Raw genomic sequence first — 20,384 nt, forward strand, 5'->3', positions numbered from 1 at the left:
AATCTATATGGAAAGGGATTCTAAATTGTTTAAATAAAGGGCTAAAAGGGAGATAATTGCAAAACTGAATATAGGGTGTGTATCATTAAAAAATGTCTTCTAAAGAACCAATGCACCAGAAATGCCAATATTTACACAAAAGCTTGTACATATAGTGAAGATTCTAAATTGCAAAAATCATGACTCCCCTGGGCAAAACTTAAACATCATAAATTCAAAATTTAACAAAGAAATACATAGGAAAATGTTTAAAAATCTTCTTCCCCGGAACCACTGAACCAAAAATGCCAAGATTTACGAAAAAACTTGTATATATAGTGAATATTCTAAATTGTTAAAACCGTGCGCCTCGGAACGAAACTGGGGTCCCAGGCGTGGTTCAAAGTTTAACATAGGAATGCAGGGAGGAAATGTTTTAAAATCTTCTTCACAAGAACCACTGCACCAGAAATGCCAACATTTACACAAAAGCTTGTATGTATAGTAAACATTCAAAATTGTAAAAATCGTGCGCCTCGGACCGAAACTGGGGCTCAAGGTGGGGTTCAAAGTTTAACATATAACTACGTAGGCATATTGTTTAAAAATCTTTTTTCTCAAGAACCACTGCACCGATATGCTTATATTTACACAAAAGCTTGTATATACATGTATAGCGAATAATCAGGCGGGTTCAAAGTTTAACATATATAGAAAAATGTTTAAAAATCTTCTTCTCAAGATCCTAATGCAACAGTTTGGGATATAAGTATGAATACATCCTTGGCCATGGTCGATTCTTAATTGTTAAAATCGTCACCCCCTGTTGTATACTGGAGCACCAAGAGGAGCTAAAAGATTAACATAGAAATATATAGGAAGCATGTTTAAAAATCTTCTTCTTGAGAACAACAATGTTACAATTTGTTAGATTACTACGCAAACATCCTCAAATAGTGTAGGTTCTAAATTGTTAAAGCAAACCCCGGACCAATATACTGGGGCCCAAGATAGGGGTTTAAAGTTAAAAATAGAAATAGAATTTACAAGGAATTGTTGTTCAGGTGAGCGATGTGGCCCATGGGCCTCTTATTAAATGTAAATTTAGCCATTAACCATAATTTAGTAAAAATATTTGAGCGTTACCATTTTAATATTTTTCTATTTCTATATACTTTATACAAAGTTCTCATTCAAAAGAAAATAAATATAGTAAACAAAAATTACCACGACAATCCTACTAAAATGCATTAGTAAACATCAATTTTATGATTTTTTGGGTGGTTGTTAACTTGCAATAGCTAGACACCGTGTTGCATATAATCCGCTTTTCATAATATAAAATGTTGTTTTGCAATAATATCACGAATATTTGCATTTACAGATAGTGCACTGCTATTGATGGCAGAAAATTGTCCACTTTCACACAAAGTTGTTGACGATTGTGGAAACGTAGGATTACTGTGGAACTGCAGTGGCTTTAACATCTCCAAATTACCAACAGCGATACCATCTGAGTTAGAAAATGGCACTGTCACTTTAGATTTATCTTTCAATCTGTTTTCTAACCTGACAGAAGATACATTTCAACAGATAGCAGCCTATTCCAATGTGACTTCTGTCATTCTTCATCACAACTATATTACAAAGATTGAGAACAAGACATTTCGAAAACTGTCAAACTTATGCAGTTTGGATCTCTCGTTCACGCTTCTTGAAAAAAGTAAAATTGATGCAGACGCATTTTCTAATCTAGATAACCTCAAGATTCTTCGTATCCACCAGAACAATTTTCAAGGTTTAGGATACCCAGATATACAGCTTTCCAAAATTCAGTCACTTAAATACCTAAAAATTGACATCTTTTCAGGTTTTACGTTTTCAAAACCGTTTGAAAATCTAAAAACTTTAGCTCAACTGGAATTCGAAATTATTAATGATTTTGAACTAACAAATGCATCATTTCAGGGCCTAAGATTATCTCCAATCCACAGTATAAACATGGAATTTAGTAATTATGTCAATTGTGACGTACCAGAAGATCTATTTTGCTCGTTTCCATACTTAAATGAGAAAATTCGAATAGATTTTGGCGGTAAATGCAATGTACATACTGCATTAAAGTCCTTAAAATGTTTGCAGAATCGAACGATTCAGCACCTTGAAATGCAAGGAAACAAAGAAAATCTTGCAATTGACATAGTCAGCTTAGATAATGAGTCATTTCAATACCTTGTCAATATCTGTGTCAGGGTGCTATTTTTAGACAATAACTCTATTCACAAAATTATGACGAATATTATGCACACAACGTTGTGGTCTTGTTTAAACAACTTAGATCTGAGCAATAATGATTTACAGTCTGTTGATTCTTATACGCTTGCATCATATTCAACTCTCCCCTTGCTCCAAAACTTGGATTTATGTTGCAATGTCCTAACACCTCGGAATTTGGTTTCAAGAAGTAATTATCAAAATGTACTTGCAACACACTATGTAGGTTTCTCTGTAAACCTAACTCTACCACGGAATCTTAGATTTTTGGACTATTCCAATAATTACATTCACCGCCCTCCTGATGAATTGATCAAGGATGTTACAATTATTGCTGAAAACCTAGAAGAAATGCGTCTTGCAAAAACTAATTTCCCTCTAAGGCTAAAAAGCGTATTAAGCTTCCCTTCCTTAAAAATTCTTGATTTATCTGAAAATGATTTTTCAAATATCAATCCTTATATATTTCAGGGAGTGAAGAATATTCGGCAATTACGTGCAGTGAATGTCCGTTTAAATTTCAGTGTGATTTCTGAAAATCTGTTTAAAAATCTAAAACACCTGACAACTCTTGATATTTCACAAAACAGCTTAACTTTTTTACCACAGAGTTTACTGAGCGACCAAAAGCAATCTTTAGAAAAACTTTATTTAGACCATAATATGTTTTCTTCCCTTTCAAGTTCTCTTAAGCAGTTAACAAATCTAAAGGTTCTTTATGTACGATACAATTTGATATCGAACATCAACGAGGAAGATCAAAAATTATTTGAATCATTTACCGATATTTTAATATATCTAGAGGGAAATCCGATTTCATGCACATGCTCAAAAATTCAGTCTTTGAAATGGATGAAAGATCACCAATACTTTTTTGCGGATCTTTCTAATACTAAATGTGTGGGGAGTAAAAGCGCTACTGATGAATTATTCAACGAATCGAAATGGCGGAAATTTGAACTTGATTGTCAGGCCACCGAGTGGCTGGTATTTTCTATTGTATTGATAGTATCAACATTGATAACACTGATCATATTAGCTGCTATTAAAAAATACCACGTTCATTTGGAATATGTTATTCTTAGAGTAAAACAAAGGTTGATGCCTGTAGGCGATCACGTTTGCGTAGAAGGAGATTTTCAGTATGATGTGTACATTTCATATAATGATGATGACACCTCTTGGGTTGCAAACAATCTAAATCCAAAATTAGAAAGTTTAAACATTAAAGCGTGGTTTAAAGTCAGAGATTCTATTCCAGGAGTTTCGCAATCGGAAGAAATAATTAAATGTATCAACGAAAGTAGGAAAGTGATGTTTATTATAAGCGAGAGTTTTCTAGACATTGGATGGTCCTCCTATGCTGTTCAAATGGCCATAACGCACGCATTTCATAACCAACGTCAAAGATCAATCGTGGTTATAATTAAAGATGGACTTCCTCTAGAAAGACTTCCGAAGGAAATCAAACACATTTGGTGGTGTATTGAGCATCTTTGATGGCCGGAAGATGAAACAAATGACGAAATGTTACTCTTAAATTTATCTAATGTTTTGGTATCTGAATAAATATTTTCTGTGTCTTAGCATATGTTTATTTTCCTATTATCGCTGTTAGTTTGAAATATCTATAATCGTATTCCTGATTAATTGATATGGTCTTCTATGTTTTAATTGAACTTTTAAATATTTACATATTAGAAGAGGCATAACACAAAAATATATAATGCATTGTACGCATTTATGTTTATAGATTTGGTTTGGTTTAAACATTCGATATTTGAATAGAATGTAGATGTACATATCACTTCCTGAAAAAGTTGTGATCAAGTTTTTAAAGTTGGTAAATTATAAGAGTGTTTTTCTTAGATAAAGAAATATTGAAAAGAGAACACAGATGGTGATGAATGTTCCAAACATGGAGATATAACTTATTTAATTATCAAACAGATAATATTTGCAATTTTTGATCTTCAAAAACATTTTTATTAACAGTCTTTTGGTCATAGATTTCTTAATGATATTTGCATTGAGCCTTGATGTTTCTATTTTCCTTTGCGGGATATATATTTTTGTAAATAGGATGAGTAAATTTGTTTCAACTATGTTGATGCCTTTTATTGTACTTTCCAAAATAGCTGCAATGACGCAGCCCTCTTCGATTTTAGGTCAAATGAGTCACCCAGGTGACCTATTGCCGTCGGTCTTCCTCCGTCGTTGTGCGTCATCCGTTAATATTTTTACTTTTTCAACTTTTTAAAAACTACAATGCCAATAATCTGAAGATGAATTTTAATTGTAAAATCATGTCAAGTTCTACCCTTAATTGCGGGTACATATGCAAAAAAGCTAATTTTTAAAAATCTTCTCACTTTCATTCATTATTATGTTCGAAAACACTTAATGCATGATTATGGTCTTTATATGTTCCACTACCAAAGTTGTGAAATTCATGGCCCCTGGGTCAGAGATTCAGGCCTTAGCTAGGCGGAGCCAACATGGTAATATTGGGAAAATGTATTGAAGGGGAAAGACTCTAGAAATATGTAGCACAATAAATCATTTATTTAACATCCACTATGATTGTAAATCGTATTTGTTTTCAATAAATGCTCCGGAACAATTAAGAATTCCAGAAATATTGCTTGCTTGCATGAAATTTAAATTTCCCGCTGTTATGAGAGTGCCATCGAACTCTAATCTATAACGTCACACCATCCATTCTGATTTGTTTATCAACAAAGCATCAGTATTAGCTAATTATGATATTTGCGTTAGACTAATAAGGAGGAAAATATAGAACAATGTTGACTTCAGCTCTTGCCACTAACTTCAATCTACATCACAAACCAAATGAATGTCAAACATCATGTTCGTTGGCTTGATGCATACATTTGTGCACGATTGTCATATTTTCATGAAGTTGATTACTTGAGAAACAGAAGCATAATCCAGCTTTCTACTATAGCACCGTGTACATTGTTAGCAATAGGCCTTATAGGTGGCACGGGACAGTTTTTTGATACAATTCTTTGTAGGCAGGGGATGTGTGTCTTCGGAACTCTGTAACTAGAATTTCCTCAGTCCCTATTGAGCACAAATACCTTTTAGTTCACTCTTTATAGGGCTAAACACTAATTTCTAAAGAAAATTAATAGTCAAAACCTGTAAAATTTTCTACAAACTGGATTTTATGAGATTTTGACCCTTTCATATTTTGCTAATTTTTCATGAGTTTTTAGCGTTTAAGACCTCCCCCAGCTTATTCCCTGCAGAGGGTTGACCTTTCGTACCGTGTGCATGTTGCACCATCACATGTTAGAAACTTACCAGTGTATAGTTTACAATGTCCCATCCACCTCCTTTTCGAGTTAATTAACCTTCCGTCTGTCACTTGCATTTTCAATGTGTAAAGTCAACGCAACAGTCATAGCCGCGGTTTCGCATTTTACTTCTGATTCTCATGTACCTCACATAAGGGGCCTACATATTTCTTGTCAGTTTCAACAAGAGTCATCCCTTTACCTAATGATAATCATAATCGAAGTACTAACGGAAGTTGATTTTATCGATTATCATTTATTTTAAAATCAATTTATCTTGCATGGCAATTAGTTTCTAGTTTGTAATTGAATTACGCAGTTTTTTATAATATGAATTTGTAGACTTTTCCGACAAGAATTTCGAGAAACCCAATATGAATCATGTTGTGTTATATTTAAAGATAGATTTCAACTACTAGTATATATTAGTTATCGAAACATTTCTAAAAATTGTATGGATCCAAGCACTATTGATATCGAACTCTAGTCTCGTTTAACTAGAAGCTCGGCTGTCTCCGTTAATATCTGACTAGCAAAAAAGCCCCCTCTCTGCTTGTCGCAGATTTACAGAGACAGTCGAGCGTCTGGTTGAACGAGACTATATTAACTCTGACGTAGGAATACATGAGACTTCAAAAATATCTCAATTGCTCGTAGTATATAAAATTTGACTATCACATTACGTCGAATTTTTTTCTATTATTTTCAAGAACTTAGTCTTGTCAGCGGTGATGATTTGTGCTTAGGTCCAAACACTTTCACTTTCGGTTTGCCAGAGTAACTGCATAGGAGAGTTGATTAAAATAAACTACCAAAAATAATTTTATGAATTTTAGCAGCACTCACAAGCCTTCAAGTACAGCAACTCTCAATTTTACAAAAATATTGACCGGGTACTTTATCCGAAACTGCCCCTTGCCTCCATAGGTAAATCTAAATAGATGATGTGACGACTAAATGATTGATTTGTTTAGTTTTTGATATAAACTGATTGTGTTTTAATTAAAAAAGAAGTATTTATACATCAAAATTTATCATACATGTAGTTATCAACAGACGATGGTTTGTCAAGTTTTCACTTGTGTTTTATGGTTGAATTAATTATCGAATGTTTTCATCGGTGGCATCATCCAGGAATATGAGTGATAAAATTAAGGTTTCATTTTTTGTTTGGCCACGGGTAGTCAGGCCTTGCAATCCTAATTTCAACAAACAATTTTGTCTACTATTACACATCTATTGGATCAATTGCAAACAATTACACCATGAACGAGTTGCAAGAGGTCACATACTACAGTGGGTGGGTTGTATTACCACACATTATACACTGTTATGAAAGTGTGATAACTCCGGTTATTTTTATGAAAAGTGTGATATTCGGAATCAGGAAAACTCGGCCCCAAGACAAGTCGCCCCCAGTATAACCAAAGACAACTCGCCCCCAATTAAGAGAGTAACTCGCCACCACTAAAGACAGTTCGCCCCAAAATAAAAACATTTCTCATCCTGTATTTTTATTTGAATAACGACAAAGGACTATATATGATAAAGACCTAAAATGACCCTCTAAAATGAACATCATCATACTGATTGTACTGTAATTCTTTGTTTTCTTTGTAAAGATATCAATGTGATGTTTTTACATAATGTTCATTTTGATTCCAGTGTCCACATATACTCCCAGTGAGTGCAAATAAATCAAATAAATAGGTTCAAAATATGTTTTATATCATCTCTTCTAAAAAATAACATAACAAACATTTCACTGTATCCGAAACACTTTTAAAAATGGCGAATAACGGAGGCCAAATTTTGCTAATATCATATTTAGTTCTTTACAGCGAAAATTATTGTTGCCCATATATCACAGAGCAATTTATACTATTTTTGAAGTTCTATGTATAATGATTTAAAAATATGTTTTTTTATTATTTATAAAATCTATTTCCTGATATAAATTCAGATAAATAAACATATTCCTCTGCGGAAACCACCTGGAATGGTGGACAGCCTATGTTTACGCAATGCGTTAACCCATGTAAACTCCAGCTGTCCAAATAGAAACCTTGTATAAACCATAATTTTTCTTGAGTTTCCGCAAAACTTCCATAAGGTGTGCGGAAACTGTGTTTTTCATCCAGTGATACTTTAAAAACTTATGATTTTAGAAACCGGAGCAATTTTGATAGAGCAGCTTGTTTAGATTTTAAAATACCTTAATTGTTATGAAATAAGTGATCAGACAATTGCGTTATAATATTTATGTGATATTTATGATAATGATAATTAGTATGAAATATGATGAAATCCAAGTTGTAAAAATTTAGAAGGACATCTTCACATATAATTTTGATTCCTAAAAGTGACGAATAATTAATGTCTGTAAGCTCTGAAGCTTACATGTACATGAAATAAATTTAATGATTAAATCCGAAGCCGCGTTTAAGTGATGAAGATTTGAATACCATACAACACCTTCAGTGAGAAACTTTATTATTTGAAATGTACCCATCATGAGATGGAACCATCAGCTTTCGATAAACTTTTAAGGGAATATTGGCGGATTTACAATGGACAGTGAGAAAAAAGAACTTGCCGAATAAAGAGCCGAAAAAAGATCAAACAAGATGTGTGAATGACTGTGAATGTGAGATAATTCAGTGAAAATATTAATGAATGGCGCCTCAAAGAAATTTTATTAGCAATAAAACAATATTTATTTTAATTACTGCTTACGTCAACAATGTTTATTTCAGAATAAGTCATGTTTTCGATGTATTTTGCAATAAAATTTAGAAACTTAAACTTGACTTCTTGTTATAATGATTTTTTTGAAAATTCTTGAAGTTAAAATCATCAAAGCTAAATAGGTTTATCAAAGTTTAACAAAGCTAAATGTCTCCACTGTAATTAATTACTCCCCAAACCAAGGATATCTTTACGCATATAAGCTGGCCCTCGCTTCCACTTTTGGGTATTCGTTTGAACTCATGCCATCACAGACTCCCTGCAGATCATCCCATTAGTCGCCGTTTTGAATTTGACCCACCCACCCCTGCCCGTCATATTTTGGATTGCCCTTTTGCTTTTTATTTTATATCTTATGAATTTAATACAGTTTGGTAGTTTGCTGTTTTTGGCTCTGTGGTTTAGTTTTTTTTTCAATATGTAGCTGCAACCATGAGTCAAACCTTTCGGTCACGGCTGCCTGATCTGTGAGGGACAACCGCTGAGCTTGTTCTCACTTGATTATTTGTTTATATGATATGTTTAAGTATTATTGGGCAGGGTCTTGAGACTTTTATTATAACATTCATATATTTTAGTCTGATCTGAAATCCCTCTCTCTTTTTTTTTTATAAAATAACGGCCCGATTGATTTCTTGAAAATTAACATTTTAATTATGCTATTAATTTAACTACGCTACATGTATTTTAAACAAATTATCGTATAAAGTATTTCAATATTTTTTTTCCTAAAACCAGACATCCTTAATTTTATATAATGAATTAAGCTACTTCCAATTTTTGTAACTGATGCATACATGTTTATTTATTTTTTTAAAGGTATAGAATTCGCTTCGAAAATATTAAAATATTAATTGTGCATTAACAATTTATCTTTCAAGACTGTTTACTGATTAAAATTATACGATCTTTTTCCAGTTAGTAATCATTTAGATTGGTTGCAGACAAAATAAGGATAATTTCTGCTACTGTTAATTAGTCCACAAATATACGATATGTTTCAATAGATGTACCTTAGAGACATATTCCAAGAACAACAAATTTAATTAGATATATGAAATACTTTTATTAAATATTATTTCATGTAGGTGAAAATTACTTAACTTTTATTATAGATACATAATGCACTACAATATACAGAGATAAAAAAAACCCAAATAAATGTACTGTTTTGCAAACTTTAATGACTGATATGTAATAATTATCGCTACATAAGGTGAAGACACACATTTATTTAATAAAGCAAAGCTGTACGTCTAGTCATGTCTAGTCATGTCTCAGGATACTTGATAATTTTGAGAGAATGTGTTCGTCGCTGTAATCATCCTCTGGCCATCTGAAATGCTCAATACACCACCAAATGTTTTTGATTTCGTTTGGAAGCCTATCCAGAGGAAGTCCATCTTTAATGATAACTACGATAGATCCTTGACCTTGGTTATGAAATGCGTGGGTTATTGCCATTTGAACAGCATACGAGTGCCATCTCCTTTCAAGAAAACTCTCGCTCATAATAAACATCACTTTTCTGCTCTCGTTAATACAGCTGACTATCTCCTCCGATTCCCAACGTCCTGGAATCGAATCCTTATCTCCAAACCAGGTTTTTATGTTCAAAACGTTCAATTTCGGATACAATATTCTAATGATCCACGAATAATCTGCATCATTGTATGAAACATACACATCGTAAAGAAACTCATTTTTACATTGTGGATTAATACCTTTCCATCTGTTTTTAAGTCGTAGAATGACATATTCCAAATGAACGCAATATCTTTTAATAGCAGCGGTAATAGATAATGTTAAAATTGTTAATGCCAGCAATCCTACAGAAAAGATAAGCAATTCGTTTGTCTGGCAGTTCAGCTCAAATTTCCTCCAGGTTTGTTCGTTAAACAGTTTAACAATAGAAGATTTATTTTCCACGCATAAAACTTTGCTTATATCTGAAAATACATATTGATGATTTTTCATCCATTTCAAAGACCGAGAGTTTAGACATGCACAAGAAATCGGATTTCCTTCTATGTAGATTGATATATTTTTCAATGATTTGAATAAAATTTGATCTCTCTCAGAAAATTTCGAAATTAAGTTATATCGGATTGAAAGTATTTCTAAATTTTCAAGCTCCATTAAAAAACTTGGCGTCACTGAAAACCTATTGAGGTCCAGTTTAATTTCTAAAAAAGATTGTCTTTGATCATTTAGTAATGATTTAGGCAAAGAGGTCAAACTATTTTCTGAAATATCGATTGTTGATAGTTTTTTTAGATTAGAAAATAAGCTTTTAGAAATTAATGAAGGTGTTTCATTTAATCTGACATTCACAGCATAAAAATGGCGAAGATTTGGAGCCTGTTGAAGAATATTTAAATGAATACGTTGAAAACTGTTTTCTGATAAATCAAGTTTAAGCAAAGACTTAAAGTTAAGCATGCGTGCAACGCCAAAATGGAAATTGGTTCTTTGGAGATACAATTCTTGCAATTTTTCACCTGTTTCTTCAATTTGAGGAACCAATCTTTTTACGTTATGAATGTAATTTTCAGAAAAGTCAAGAACTTCCAAATGTTTTGGTAATGTGATATTATTTGAAGTATAACCTCTTTTTGGAATATGGAGTCGGTCGTATTTGAATTCGTTTTGACGAGAAGGTTTGTTGTTGCAGCACAGATTCATGTTCCGGGTCCTTGGAAGAGTTAAAAGAGTCATAACCATTGTAAAATCGACAATATGCATATTATTCCCACTAAAATCAAGGTATTCTAAACAGTTCCATAATGTTGTGTTATAAATATTTGTCTTCACGATACGTATCTCGTTATTTCCCAATGTGAGAGCCCTTACACAGATGTTGATTAGAAATTCCATTGACCAATAATCTAGGATAACTATATCAGTTGCAACAATTTTCTTATTTTCATACATAAAAATATTTTTTATCTCTCGGTTTTGTAAGCATTTAAGAGACCTAAGTGCAATTGATACGTTGCATTTGCCGCCGAAGTTTATGAAAATTTCATCGCTTAAGTACGGAAAAGAGCAGAAAAGATCTTCTGTTACGTCACATTTTACGTGGTTTTTGAAATCCATATTTATGCTTCGAATTGGAGAACGGTTAAGTCCGTAAAAAGATAAATTTGTCAAGCTAAACTCACCTAGGATATTAAATTTTAATTGAGATAAATTTATCAGATTTTGAAATGCTTTTGAGAAAGAAAATTTATTAAAGATGTCAATTTTCAAAAATATCAAGGAATGAAGCCTAGACAGTGAAAGATCCGGATAACCTTGATATTGGAAGTTGTTTTAATGAATTTGGAGAATTTGAAGTTTAAAAATATTAAGAAACGCATCAGTACCGAACTTATTTTTTTCAAGATTAGAGCTAGAGAGGTCTAAACTGCATAAATTGGACAATCCATGAAATGCCAGATTTCCTACCTCAGTTATGTCATTGTGATGGAGAATTACTGACGTCACGTTGGAATAGGAAGCGATCTGCTCAAATGTATCCTTCGTCACGGAAGAAAATCGATTGAAGGAGAGATCCAAAGTAACATTCTGATTCTTTAACTCAGGAGGAAACGATGTTGGCAATCTGCTTAAATTGGATCCACTGCAATTCCATAGTAATCCCATGTTTCCACAATCATCGAGATTTGGTGAAATTTGACAGTTTTGTGTAATGGCAATAAACATACTGCCTGCTGAAAGTAAAAAGGGATACACATGCTTCAGATGGCCTACATTGCACAATCGGTTATTCAAAAAAATAAATATTCTGTCAGTTGTCATGCTTGAAGATCGCTGACTTCGGGTTTATACGTGCATGGTCTTACGCTTCTTATAAAAACACATTTAATCATTCAAAAACTGTTTTATTCTATCCATAAATAGAACAGTAAAAAACCAACAATCGATAAGATTATTTTCGATTTTAAAAGAAAAAAAATTGATAAAAATTTATACTTTGTTTTACCTTATAGTTATTGCAAGTTGTTATTTTAAGTCAAGAACAACATGTTTGTACAATCATACATATCTATACATATGTACTTGAACAAATGAATAAATATATATAACAATTTATAATTATGCATGCATTTCATAGAAAGTTGTATATAGCAATACAATTACATTTGTTTTGCCTCGGACTAGAATGTCACGACGTCATTGGATGAATCGCGTCACATGATTGCCTTATAAATCTCTTTACACGGCAAACGTCAAAATTCATACGGCAACATGGCGGACATAACCTTATTTGAGCTGATTTTTTACACAAACGTTCCACCATACCTTACATTTTTTAAGCCCCAAATTAAAATATTTAGAGTGATCCCCCTTGCCCGCGACGCAATGTTACATACAATGGCATCCAGGTTCGTGAAGACGACGGACGAGGAGCAAAATAAATAAGAGAATTAATCTCAATTCAGAGAATACATTACAATCAAACAAAGGAGCAGCAAAAGTGTTTAAAGAATATTTACAACAAAAAGGGGAATCAGTGGATTTTAAAACATTTGACAACGTGAAACTGGAAGAATGCCTTTGCCATTTTTATATGGATCTCAGGAAAGTGGATGGCAGTCACTACAAGGTAAAATCACTTGCGGGCATTCGTCACGGACTAAACCGACACCTGAAAAGTCCACCATTCAACAAGAAATATGACATAATCAAGGACCCTGCTTTTACTGACAGTAATACTAGTTTTAAAGCTGCTCTTGCTTAGACAAAATGTGTCAGAAAGGGGGATGTTCAGCACTACCCCATCATTTCGAAGCCTGATATACATAAACTGTACACAAGCATGCACCTCTCCATAAATACTCCACAAGGACTGTTCAACAAAGTTCAGTTTATGTACAGATGTTCTTCTGTCACTGGGGCAATGAAAACATGCACGGGATAACAAAAAACACTCTCAAAGTTTTCACCGATGACAAAACTCGCCGAAAGTACGTGAAAAGGGTAGTGGACAAGCTAACGAAAAACCATAAAATTGACAAAGAATCGTCTTCAGGAATAATGTCAAAAGTGCCATGTAGGTGAACTGTTCATCTTTGTTTTGAAATATAAAAAATATCACATTCAAATAATGTACAGCAAGTTGTTATTAAGTGTACTTTCTACATGGATATTAAATCATATTTTAGGATTTTTGCCCAGTACTCTCCTATGAGATATATATAATTATCAAAGTTGCATCCAGAGTGTGACAAATAAGTGTCAAAAAATAAACAAAATAGATTTATAGATCAATAGTATATATTTGTTTATATTAAAAATTACACATTTCATAAAAATAGAAAGTAAAGAAAATTCAGCCTGTCAAATTAACACGTCGAACCTTTAGCATTTTTTTTCAGACTATGGCAACGACCACTAGAATGCTTTGTTGAATCAGACAGTGTTTGGTTTTATCATGCACGGGTTGATGAAAAAACTCAGCACATTTCTAAGCCGAATTAGTAATGCAGCTAGTCTTTCGAAAATCTATACCAACCATTAAATTAGAGCAACCGGAGCGTCCATTTTGTAAAATCCATGTTTGGTCCATCACAGGTGATGGCAGTCACAGGACATAAATCGGTTCAAAGCCTAGGTGTGTACCAAAGAGTCAGTGATGATGAAAAGATGATGATGGGCGACCCTTTAACCAAGAACATTCTGCCTTCAATGCCAGCGTTGTTAGACTTAAACAAACCTGCTATTCTGCCTGGGCCAGCATCATTAGCTTGCAGTGTCCGTCACCAACATAAGGCTCTCTCCAGTGAATTCAAAATGTTGATCTTAAGCTGACCGAAATCAATATGAATGAGCTGTTTCTTGATTTTGAGGGTCAGGAAATCACATGTACCCAATCAATTTCTGTAATAGACCTGCCTTCAACCAGTCTCCCTGTTCAGCAATTGCTCTCTTACCATCCATCAACTTACAATTTTGAAATCAAAACTAAATGTGGCTGTTTCTCTTCCAAACAAAATTGTTAAAAACTGTTTACCACTGTTGAGAATTAACGTTTATTAAATAAATTTAATTGTTATTTGATAAAATGTGTTTGTCAAACATTGATGAGCTATGTCTATTAAATGAATTTAATTGTTATATGTTATTTTGATTGTTTACATAAAAAACTTTAGGTCCTCGCAAAAAAATAAACACTTGTTAGGTAATAAGTAATAGTTTAAAAGAAAGTGACACGAGGAGGTATCTATTACATTTCTAAAGACTTGTCAAATTTGGATAAATGGAACAAGTATTTTTCAGGTATTATTTAATCAAAGTCTGAATTACAAATTCTGCCTTTGTTTATGCTTCTAATTAAGGGTTTAGGCCTAATTTGCTAACGTTCTTATGTTATTGTTCAGGTTTTTTTTTTTAATATAATAGCCGTGAAAAGGATCATTTAGATTACAGTAAGACAGAATTATAAGCTGGCATTTACAAAGAATATTCAATTCTTTCCTTTCACAAGACTAAAAATATTTTTTCAAATTCCTTTAGTTTTCAAAATCAATTTTTCATTACTTATGGTTCTAATATGCTCCAAAGATATACCAAGATGTTTAAAGACCGATTTTACACTTTTAAGAGTTGTCTTTCCTTCCATAGTATTTCCAAGCATCTCAAATAGAATATTCAATAGAGAATGTTTACGATTTTGTTCAGGTGATACTTTGCCTTAACAAGATATGTTCTATCATATGCATGTTGTATGCATTTGTTTTCTGTAAATCCCTTGCACTACCGACTACTGCTTTTTTGGTTTTGTTTGTGTGTTTGTTTGAATTGGGTTTGTTTTTTGTTTGTTTTTTGTTTTTTTTGTTGTTTTTTTTTGGGGGGGGGGGGTGGCAAATACAAAATCTTCTTTTCTATTACAAAAAGGAATAAAATACAACTTTATCCAAAACCTTTATAAATTTACATCTGACTTTTTATAGAAATCAAACCATTGTTTTTTAATATAGAAATATGGAATCATATTAAAAATATTGATCTATCAAACAAATTAAAATATAATTTCCTCTAGGAGTAAAGAGGAAATTTTTATTCAACAGTCGAACGCTTCTTGAAAGTCAGCAAATAAGAGGATTCCTGATTCCTTGCATCTTTTCAAATAATTAAAAATATCCATAATAATCCATGGGCTCCTATTATATTACCCGTTATTATATCCAGACTGATTGGTGTTTATTATTTTGTCTTTATTTTTTAAACGACGAGAAAAATAACAAAAATTTCATTTCGTAATCATAGTTTGTTTAACTTGTAGGACGGTAGTTTTAAAGACCATCTAGTTCTTTTTGACTGAAACAAAGATTTTATATCGTAATTTTAGTTTGTTGATTATCCAGTCCTTTTTATCTGAAACAAAGATTTCATTTCCTAATCACAGTTTGTTTATCTTGTAAGACGGCAGTTGTTAAGATCAAGTTCTTTTTATCTGAAACGCCATCTGATACGTGAATATATAATACACATAGCTGATTTAGCATATTTCCGGTTTTATTATTTGCTCTTATTTTATTTCTTATGACACTGTGAGACTTATGTTTATATTTAAGCCTTATAAATATGCTGTATTTTCCATTTTCATTTTAACCACCTATTTTTTTTTTATCTAATCCGTGGTCTACCAGCCTTAATTACATTAGGATCGTTATCGTAATCTATGAGCTTCCTTACGTTACTTACAGTGTATTTATTGCGGTGAAATATTTATTTTTGATTTGTTCAATTTCGTTTTTGGTGTCGGGTATTCTTTCTTAAATTTTAAAATTTTCTTTACTTATTGTTTAATTTTAAATAAGAAGACTTCTCATTTATTTTTATGATAGTTTGTTGCTACCATATTATCAGATTAGTTGTCTATCAAGTGTTTATTACCATTCGGTGATCCCTTTTAAAAACTTGACGTTATATGTAACAGTTTCTTACATATGATGGATAAAAATTTATGATAATTACATGTTACAATTTGAGCAAAATGATTCTATAGTATGTTAATGATAGCGTCTTTCTATGAAGAAATGATACTTCTTTTTAGTTCAAAAAATATTGCAATTGTATTTTAATACTGTACCTCAAAAAATGAACAGACGAAACGTATTCTAAAGTCAGTGTATGTTGCAGATACTTTTAAAATAAAAAGTTTTTTAATCATAAGATTAACGCATAGCACTTAAAGTCGACCTCCATAATAGATCTTTATATTTTGGTTTTTTGTAATCTGCTTTTTTATCTACATTAAAATTATGAGCGCGGGTCGAGGGAATTCTAGTGGGTAGGTATCCCCCCCCCCCAAAAAAAAAAAAATCAAACTTATCCTATCTTTATAGCAAAGTTATTGTAGTTCTCAAAATATAAATGATAGAATACATATAAGATTGAAACTTACTTACCAGTAATAAGCAGACAAACAGTCCGTTCTTTGTAAAACATATTCTTTCCAATAGATTTAAAGTCAACTGAAACAGATATAAAACAACTTGATATTGATATAATTATTTATACAAATATGTAATCAACGTGTATTCTACATTTATTTAGTAAACACAATTAACGTAATTATAATCATTTAGTAGCAGTCTTATTCTATATGTTTTATTACTTATGAACATTTGGAGAGGAGTGCAATATTCACATATGATTATATAATTTTTTAAAAGTTTACCATTTATCATTTCAATCATTATTAATTGATAATTTTAACTGGTTTTTCATGTTAAAGTGTAAAAACCGTCATAAAAAATTAAGAATTAAGAAAAATTAAAAAAGATACCCACAGGTATTGACGATCCCCTGAGTCTGCCAACATCAATAAGTTTAAAAAAGGGAAAGGGACAAGGTTGAGATGGGAAATGTTGGATTAACAATATCCTAGCCCAAGGGGACAAATATTGCAAACATTTGATAATAAGAGACCGATAGGATTTAAATGACAATTTCATTAGTTTGTGAGAAAAATGCATGTTTGTACCCGAACTTTTGTGAGACTTAACAATTTTTAACTAAATGGTCACATTTCCCAAACCCCTAACCTAGGGGTCAATAATTTTGCAATTTTTGAAAGTTGGCCTTATGAATTTATAGTGATTAATTCAAATTTAATAGCGTGTTCACTATATGACCAAGCTGGCCCTACACCCTTGACTAGTTCTGATGAATCTACAATATAGATAGAGTACTTCATGGGCAACATAATCATCCATTTTGTTTTTTCTTTATTATATATGGGAGTAGAAAGAGAAATAACGAATATTTAATACCTTTTTCACTATAAGGATATTTTGGCCCCGTCTCAGGGCCCGAACCATTAAATTCACAATTTATATAGACGGCTTTATGGACACCATTATGATAACCATGCATTCGGTTTAGGCTTTGCAAATATATATGTAAGAAGACAGGACTATTTTCTAAGTTTTAATACATGAAAACTGTTTAACCAAATTGATCCCACTTTATGATCTGAACTTTTGATCCAGACCAAAGGGTAATAAATTTTACAATATTGGAAGAGGGCTCTAGAACATTTTTAGCCGCTGGTCGGTAGCTCCCGATCTGAAAAAATTTGGATGGACGACCTAGAAACTACTTTGCCACCCATTGAAAAAAATCTATATTTCTTGCGTACAAAAACGTGCTGATTAACCTTATTTACACGAAAATTCTGTGATAACAGTTAGAACCATAAAATTCTTCATGCAATTTACTACTGATATCGTCTCTTTACTTGCCTCCGACTTTCTCTGGAGCACGCTACCGACCTCGGAAAATCAAATATGTTGAATTCACATCGAGATCGAAAGTGCCTTTTTTACATGTAAACAAACTGCGCCACTTTACGGGGGCTGGTGATGTTTAAAAGACTATTAGAGGCAAGTAAAAAGACGGAGGACAGACAAATGCCAATGGCAATGGTTCACCTGAGTAACTCCTGTGACTACTAAACAAACACAGTTTATCATTAAAACAAATACAATATTTCTTCTAAATTCAATGCTTTTGTAGCACAGATATATACTGTAAATGTTTTTTTTCACATATGTTCATATGGTACTACAATGTATTTTTAGATATGCAATGAATACCCAAACATAGTTTTCTGAAATATTTATACGTGAATCCGGTATTCACAAAAGATATATTTCATGAATCACATCGTTTCATACCTGTAAAAGTTCAATGGAGCATCAGTATATTTTATTAATCAACTAATACAGTCATCAAAAAAAATTGAATATAATTGTTCCTATTAAAGTCTTTTGAAACAACATAATTGTAAAAGTGATACAAGTACTGTACTTACCAAAAACCTCTTCACCAAATTTCTTTCTTAAATTAAATTAAACCCGGAAGAAAATGACCACCAAATCACAAAGAAAGTTCACCGTTTAATTCCTTGGGTCGTTTCGAAAAACACCTGTATTGAAACTTTCCGCATGAATACCTTCTCTAGGGGACCCATAAATAAGCGTTTAACCTTTAACAACAACACATGTTTGGCTGGTTTTGGAAATACACATTTTAAACATATCCAATCTATTAAAAAAATAATATAGATGCTGAATTGAATAAAAATAGTTTCATTTTATTGTCAGCTTGTTCGTGTTCATGCATGGAAATATTCCTCATGGGTGGTTCACAACTCGTAGAATCCTATCATCATTGATGGAATTTTTTGTTGTCAAAACTATACATTGTATATGTCGTTAGTTTAAATATACACATGTATATATACTAAAGGAGGCTAAGGCTGGGAGGACAACAAATCAACCATAAGATCTTTGTTAAACTTTTACAAATGATATGTTTGGTCGTAAACTATATTATGAAGTGGAGAAAAAATCCAAATATTTCAGCTTTAAAATCTTTAGCATTTTCCTTTATATTCATTTAGAGATTTTCATCTTGAGGTAAATATATATTCTTAAAATGGATACGACCATTCAGCTTCATTAAGATTTATTGATTTTTTTTTCAATGCATTAAATGATATCTAAATTTCATTATCCCTAAGTGTTTTGAGGGACAAGGATTTAATTGCCCCGGAGTATAAGTGCTCAAGTTATGTTAATTTGAAATTTGCAAAGAAAAGACTTTGCACAGTTAATAACTTGTGACTGATTTAGGCCCTAAAATAATAGGCTAAGGAAAAAAGAGAGAAAACTCGTTAAGATTTTTAAAAGAAGTATTCAATATTATATGTAGGAATGCATGTAAAAGAATGTAACCTATTCAAATTAACAAATAAACGTGGTGAGATCTCAATATTTAGGCATTTTGTGTATGGAGGATTTGGAGAGAAGTTGTTCTTGAAAACTTACAATTGTACTTTGAAAAATGAATAAACTTTTGAAATATTCTAACGCCAAAACTGTAAAATTCCAGAGATCATTTTTATTTGTGCAGAAATATATTGCACTTGTCGTACATATATTTATTCAGAAACAGCAAAAAAGTAAATTAGTAAAGTATGCTTTCTACATAATAGACAAATGCTCAAAAGTAAACACTTAAATGAAATGAACAGAGGAAAATTATAATGAATTGTTTTAAACTGTATAAGATCAAAATAAAATCATAAGAACCATAAGTTTAACCAGAGCCAACCCCCCCCCACCAACACCACCACCACCACCACCGCGCCTCATATTTTAAAACAAATAATCTAGAGAATTTGATTTTTAGTCACTTTCACTCAAAGAACTGTCTTTTATAATTTAAACATCTCTCCTTAAATTGCACTTTTAACACATAAATGTCTATTTCTCAACGCAATGATTCAAAATGTTGAATGTTCCTACAACTGCAGATGCTGCATGTTGAATAAATAGGCGAGAAAAATATTGTTGCAAAATCATTTTGTGACTAAGTTGTACATGACTTTTATTCGGGATCAGTTTCTGTGATTACATTAAATTCAAATCTTCCTTAGGACGTTTTAATTCAAACAATTCAAATGACATGGTTACTTTAAAAATGGTTTTTTTCCATGATTTTCTATGCAGCAAAATTTAGCTAAAAAAGCCTTTTTAT

General features: G+C 32.1%; 1 protein-coding gene and 1 pseudogene across 1 annotated transcript; one reads left to right on the top strand and one right to left on the bottom strand.

Moving 5' to 3' along the window:
- Window positions 1-1,372: 1,372 nt before the first annotated feature.
- Window positions 1,373-2,599, top strand: LOC128185408 (leucine-rich repeat transmembrane neuronal protein 4-like; annotated as a pseudogene).
- Window positions 2,600-9,418: 6,819 nt separating this feature from the next.
- On the bottom strand, window positions 9,419-18,757 carry LOC128184280 (toll-like receptor 6). The gene is made up of 3 exons (XM_052853706.1): window positions 18,655-18,757; window positions 16,745-16,810; window positions 9,419-12,040 (listed from the first exon to the last, which is right to left on the bottom strand). The coding sequence occupies exon 3, from the start codon at window positions 11,421-11,423 to the stop codon at window positions 9,591-9,593; it is 1,833 nt and encodes a 610-aa protein (XP_052709666.1). The 5' UTR covers window positions 11,424-12,040; window positions 16,745-16,810; window positions 18,655-18,757; the 3' UTR covers window positions 9,419-9,590.
- Window positions 18,758-20,384: the final 1,627 nt, after the last annotated feature.

This window comes from Crassostrea angulata, chromosome 5, assembly GCF_025612915.1.
Source record: "Crassostrea angulata isolate pt1a10 chromosome 5, ASM2561291v2, whole genome shotgun sequence".
Classification (NCBI taxonomy): Eukaryota; Metazoa; Mollusca; class Bivalvia; order Ostreida; family Ostreidae; genus Magallana; species Magallana angulata.

What these genes read in the sequence shown, in the direction of transcription:
- LOC128184280 (XM_052853706.1), bottom strand. Translation starts at nt 11,423, where the DNA reads ATGGATTTCAAAAACCACGTAAAATGTGACGTAACAGAAGATCTTTTC.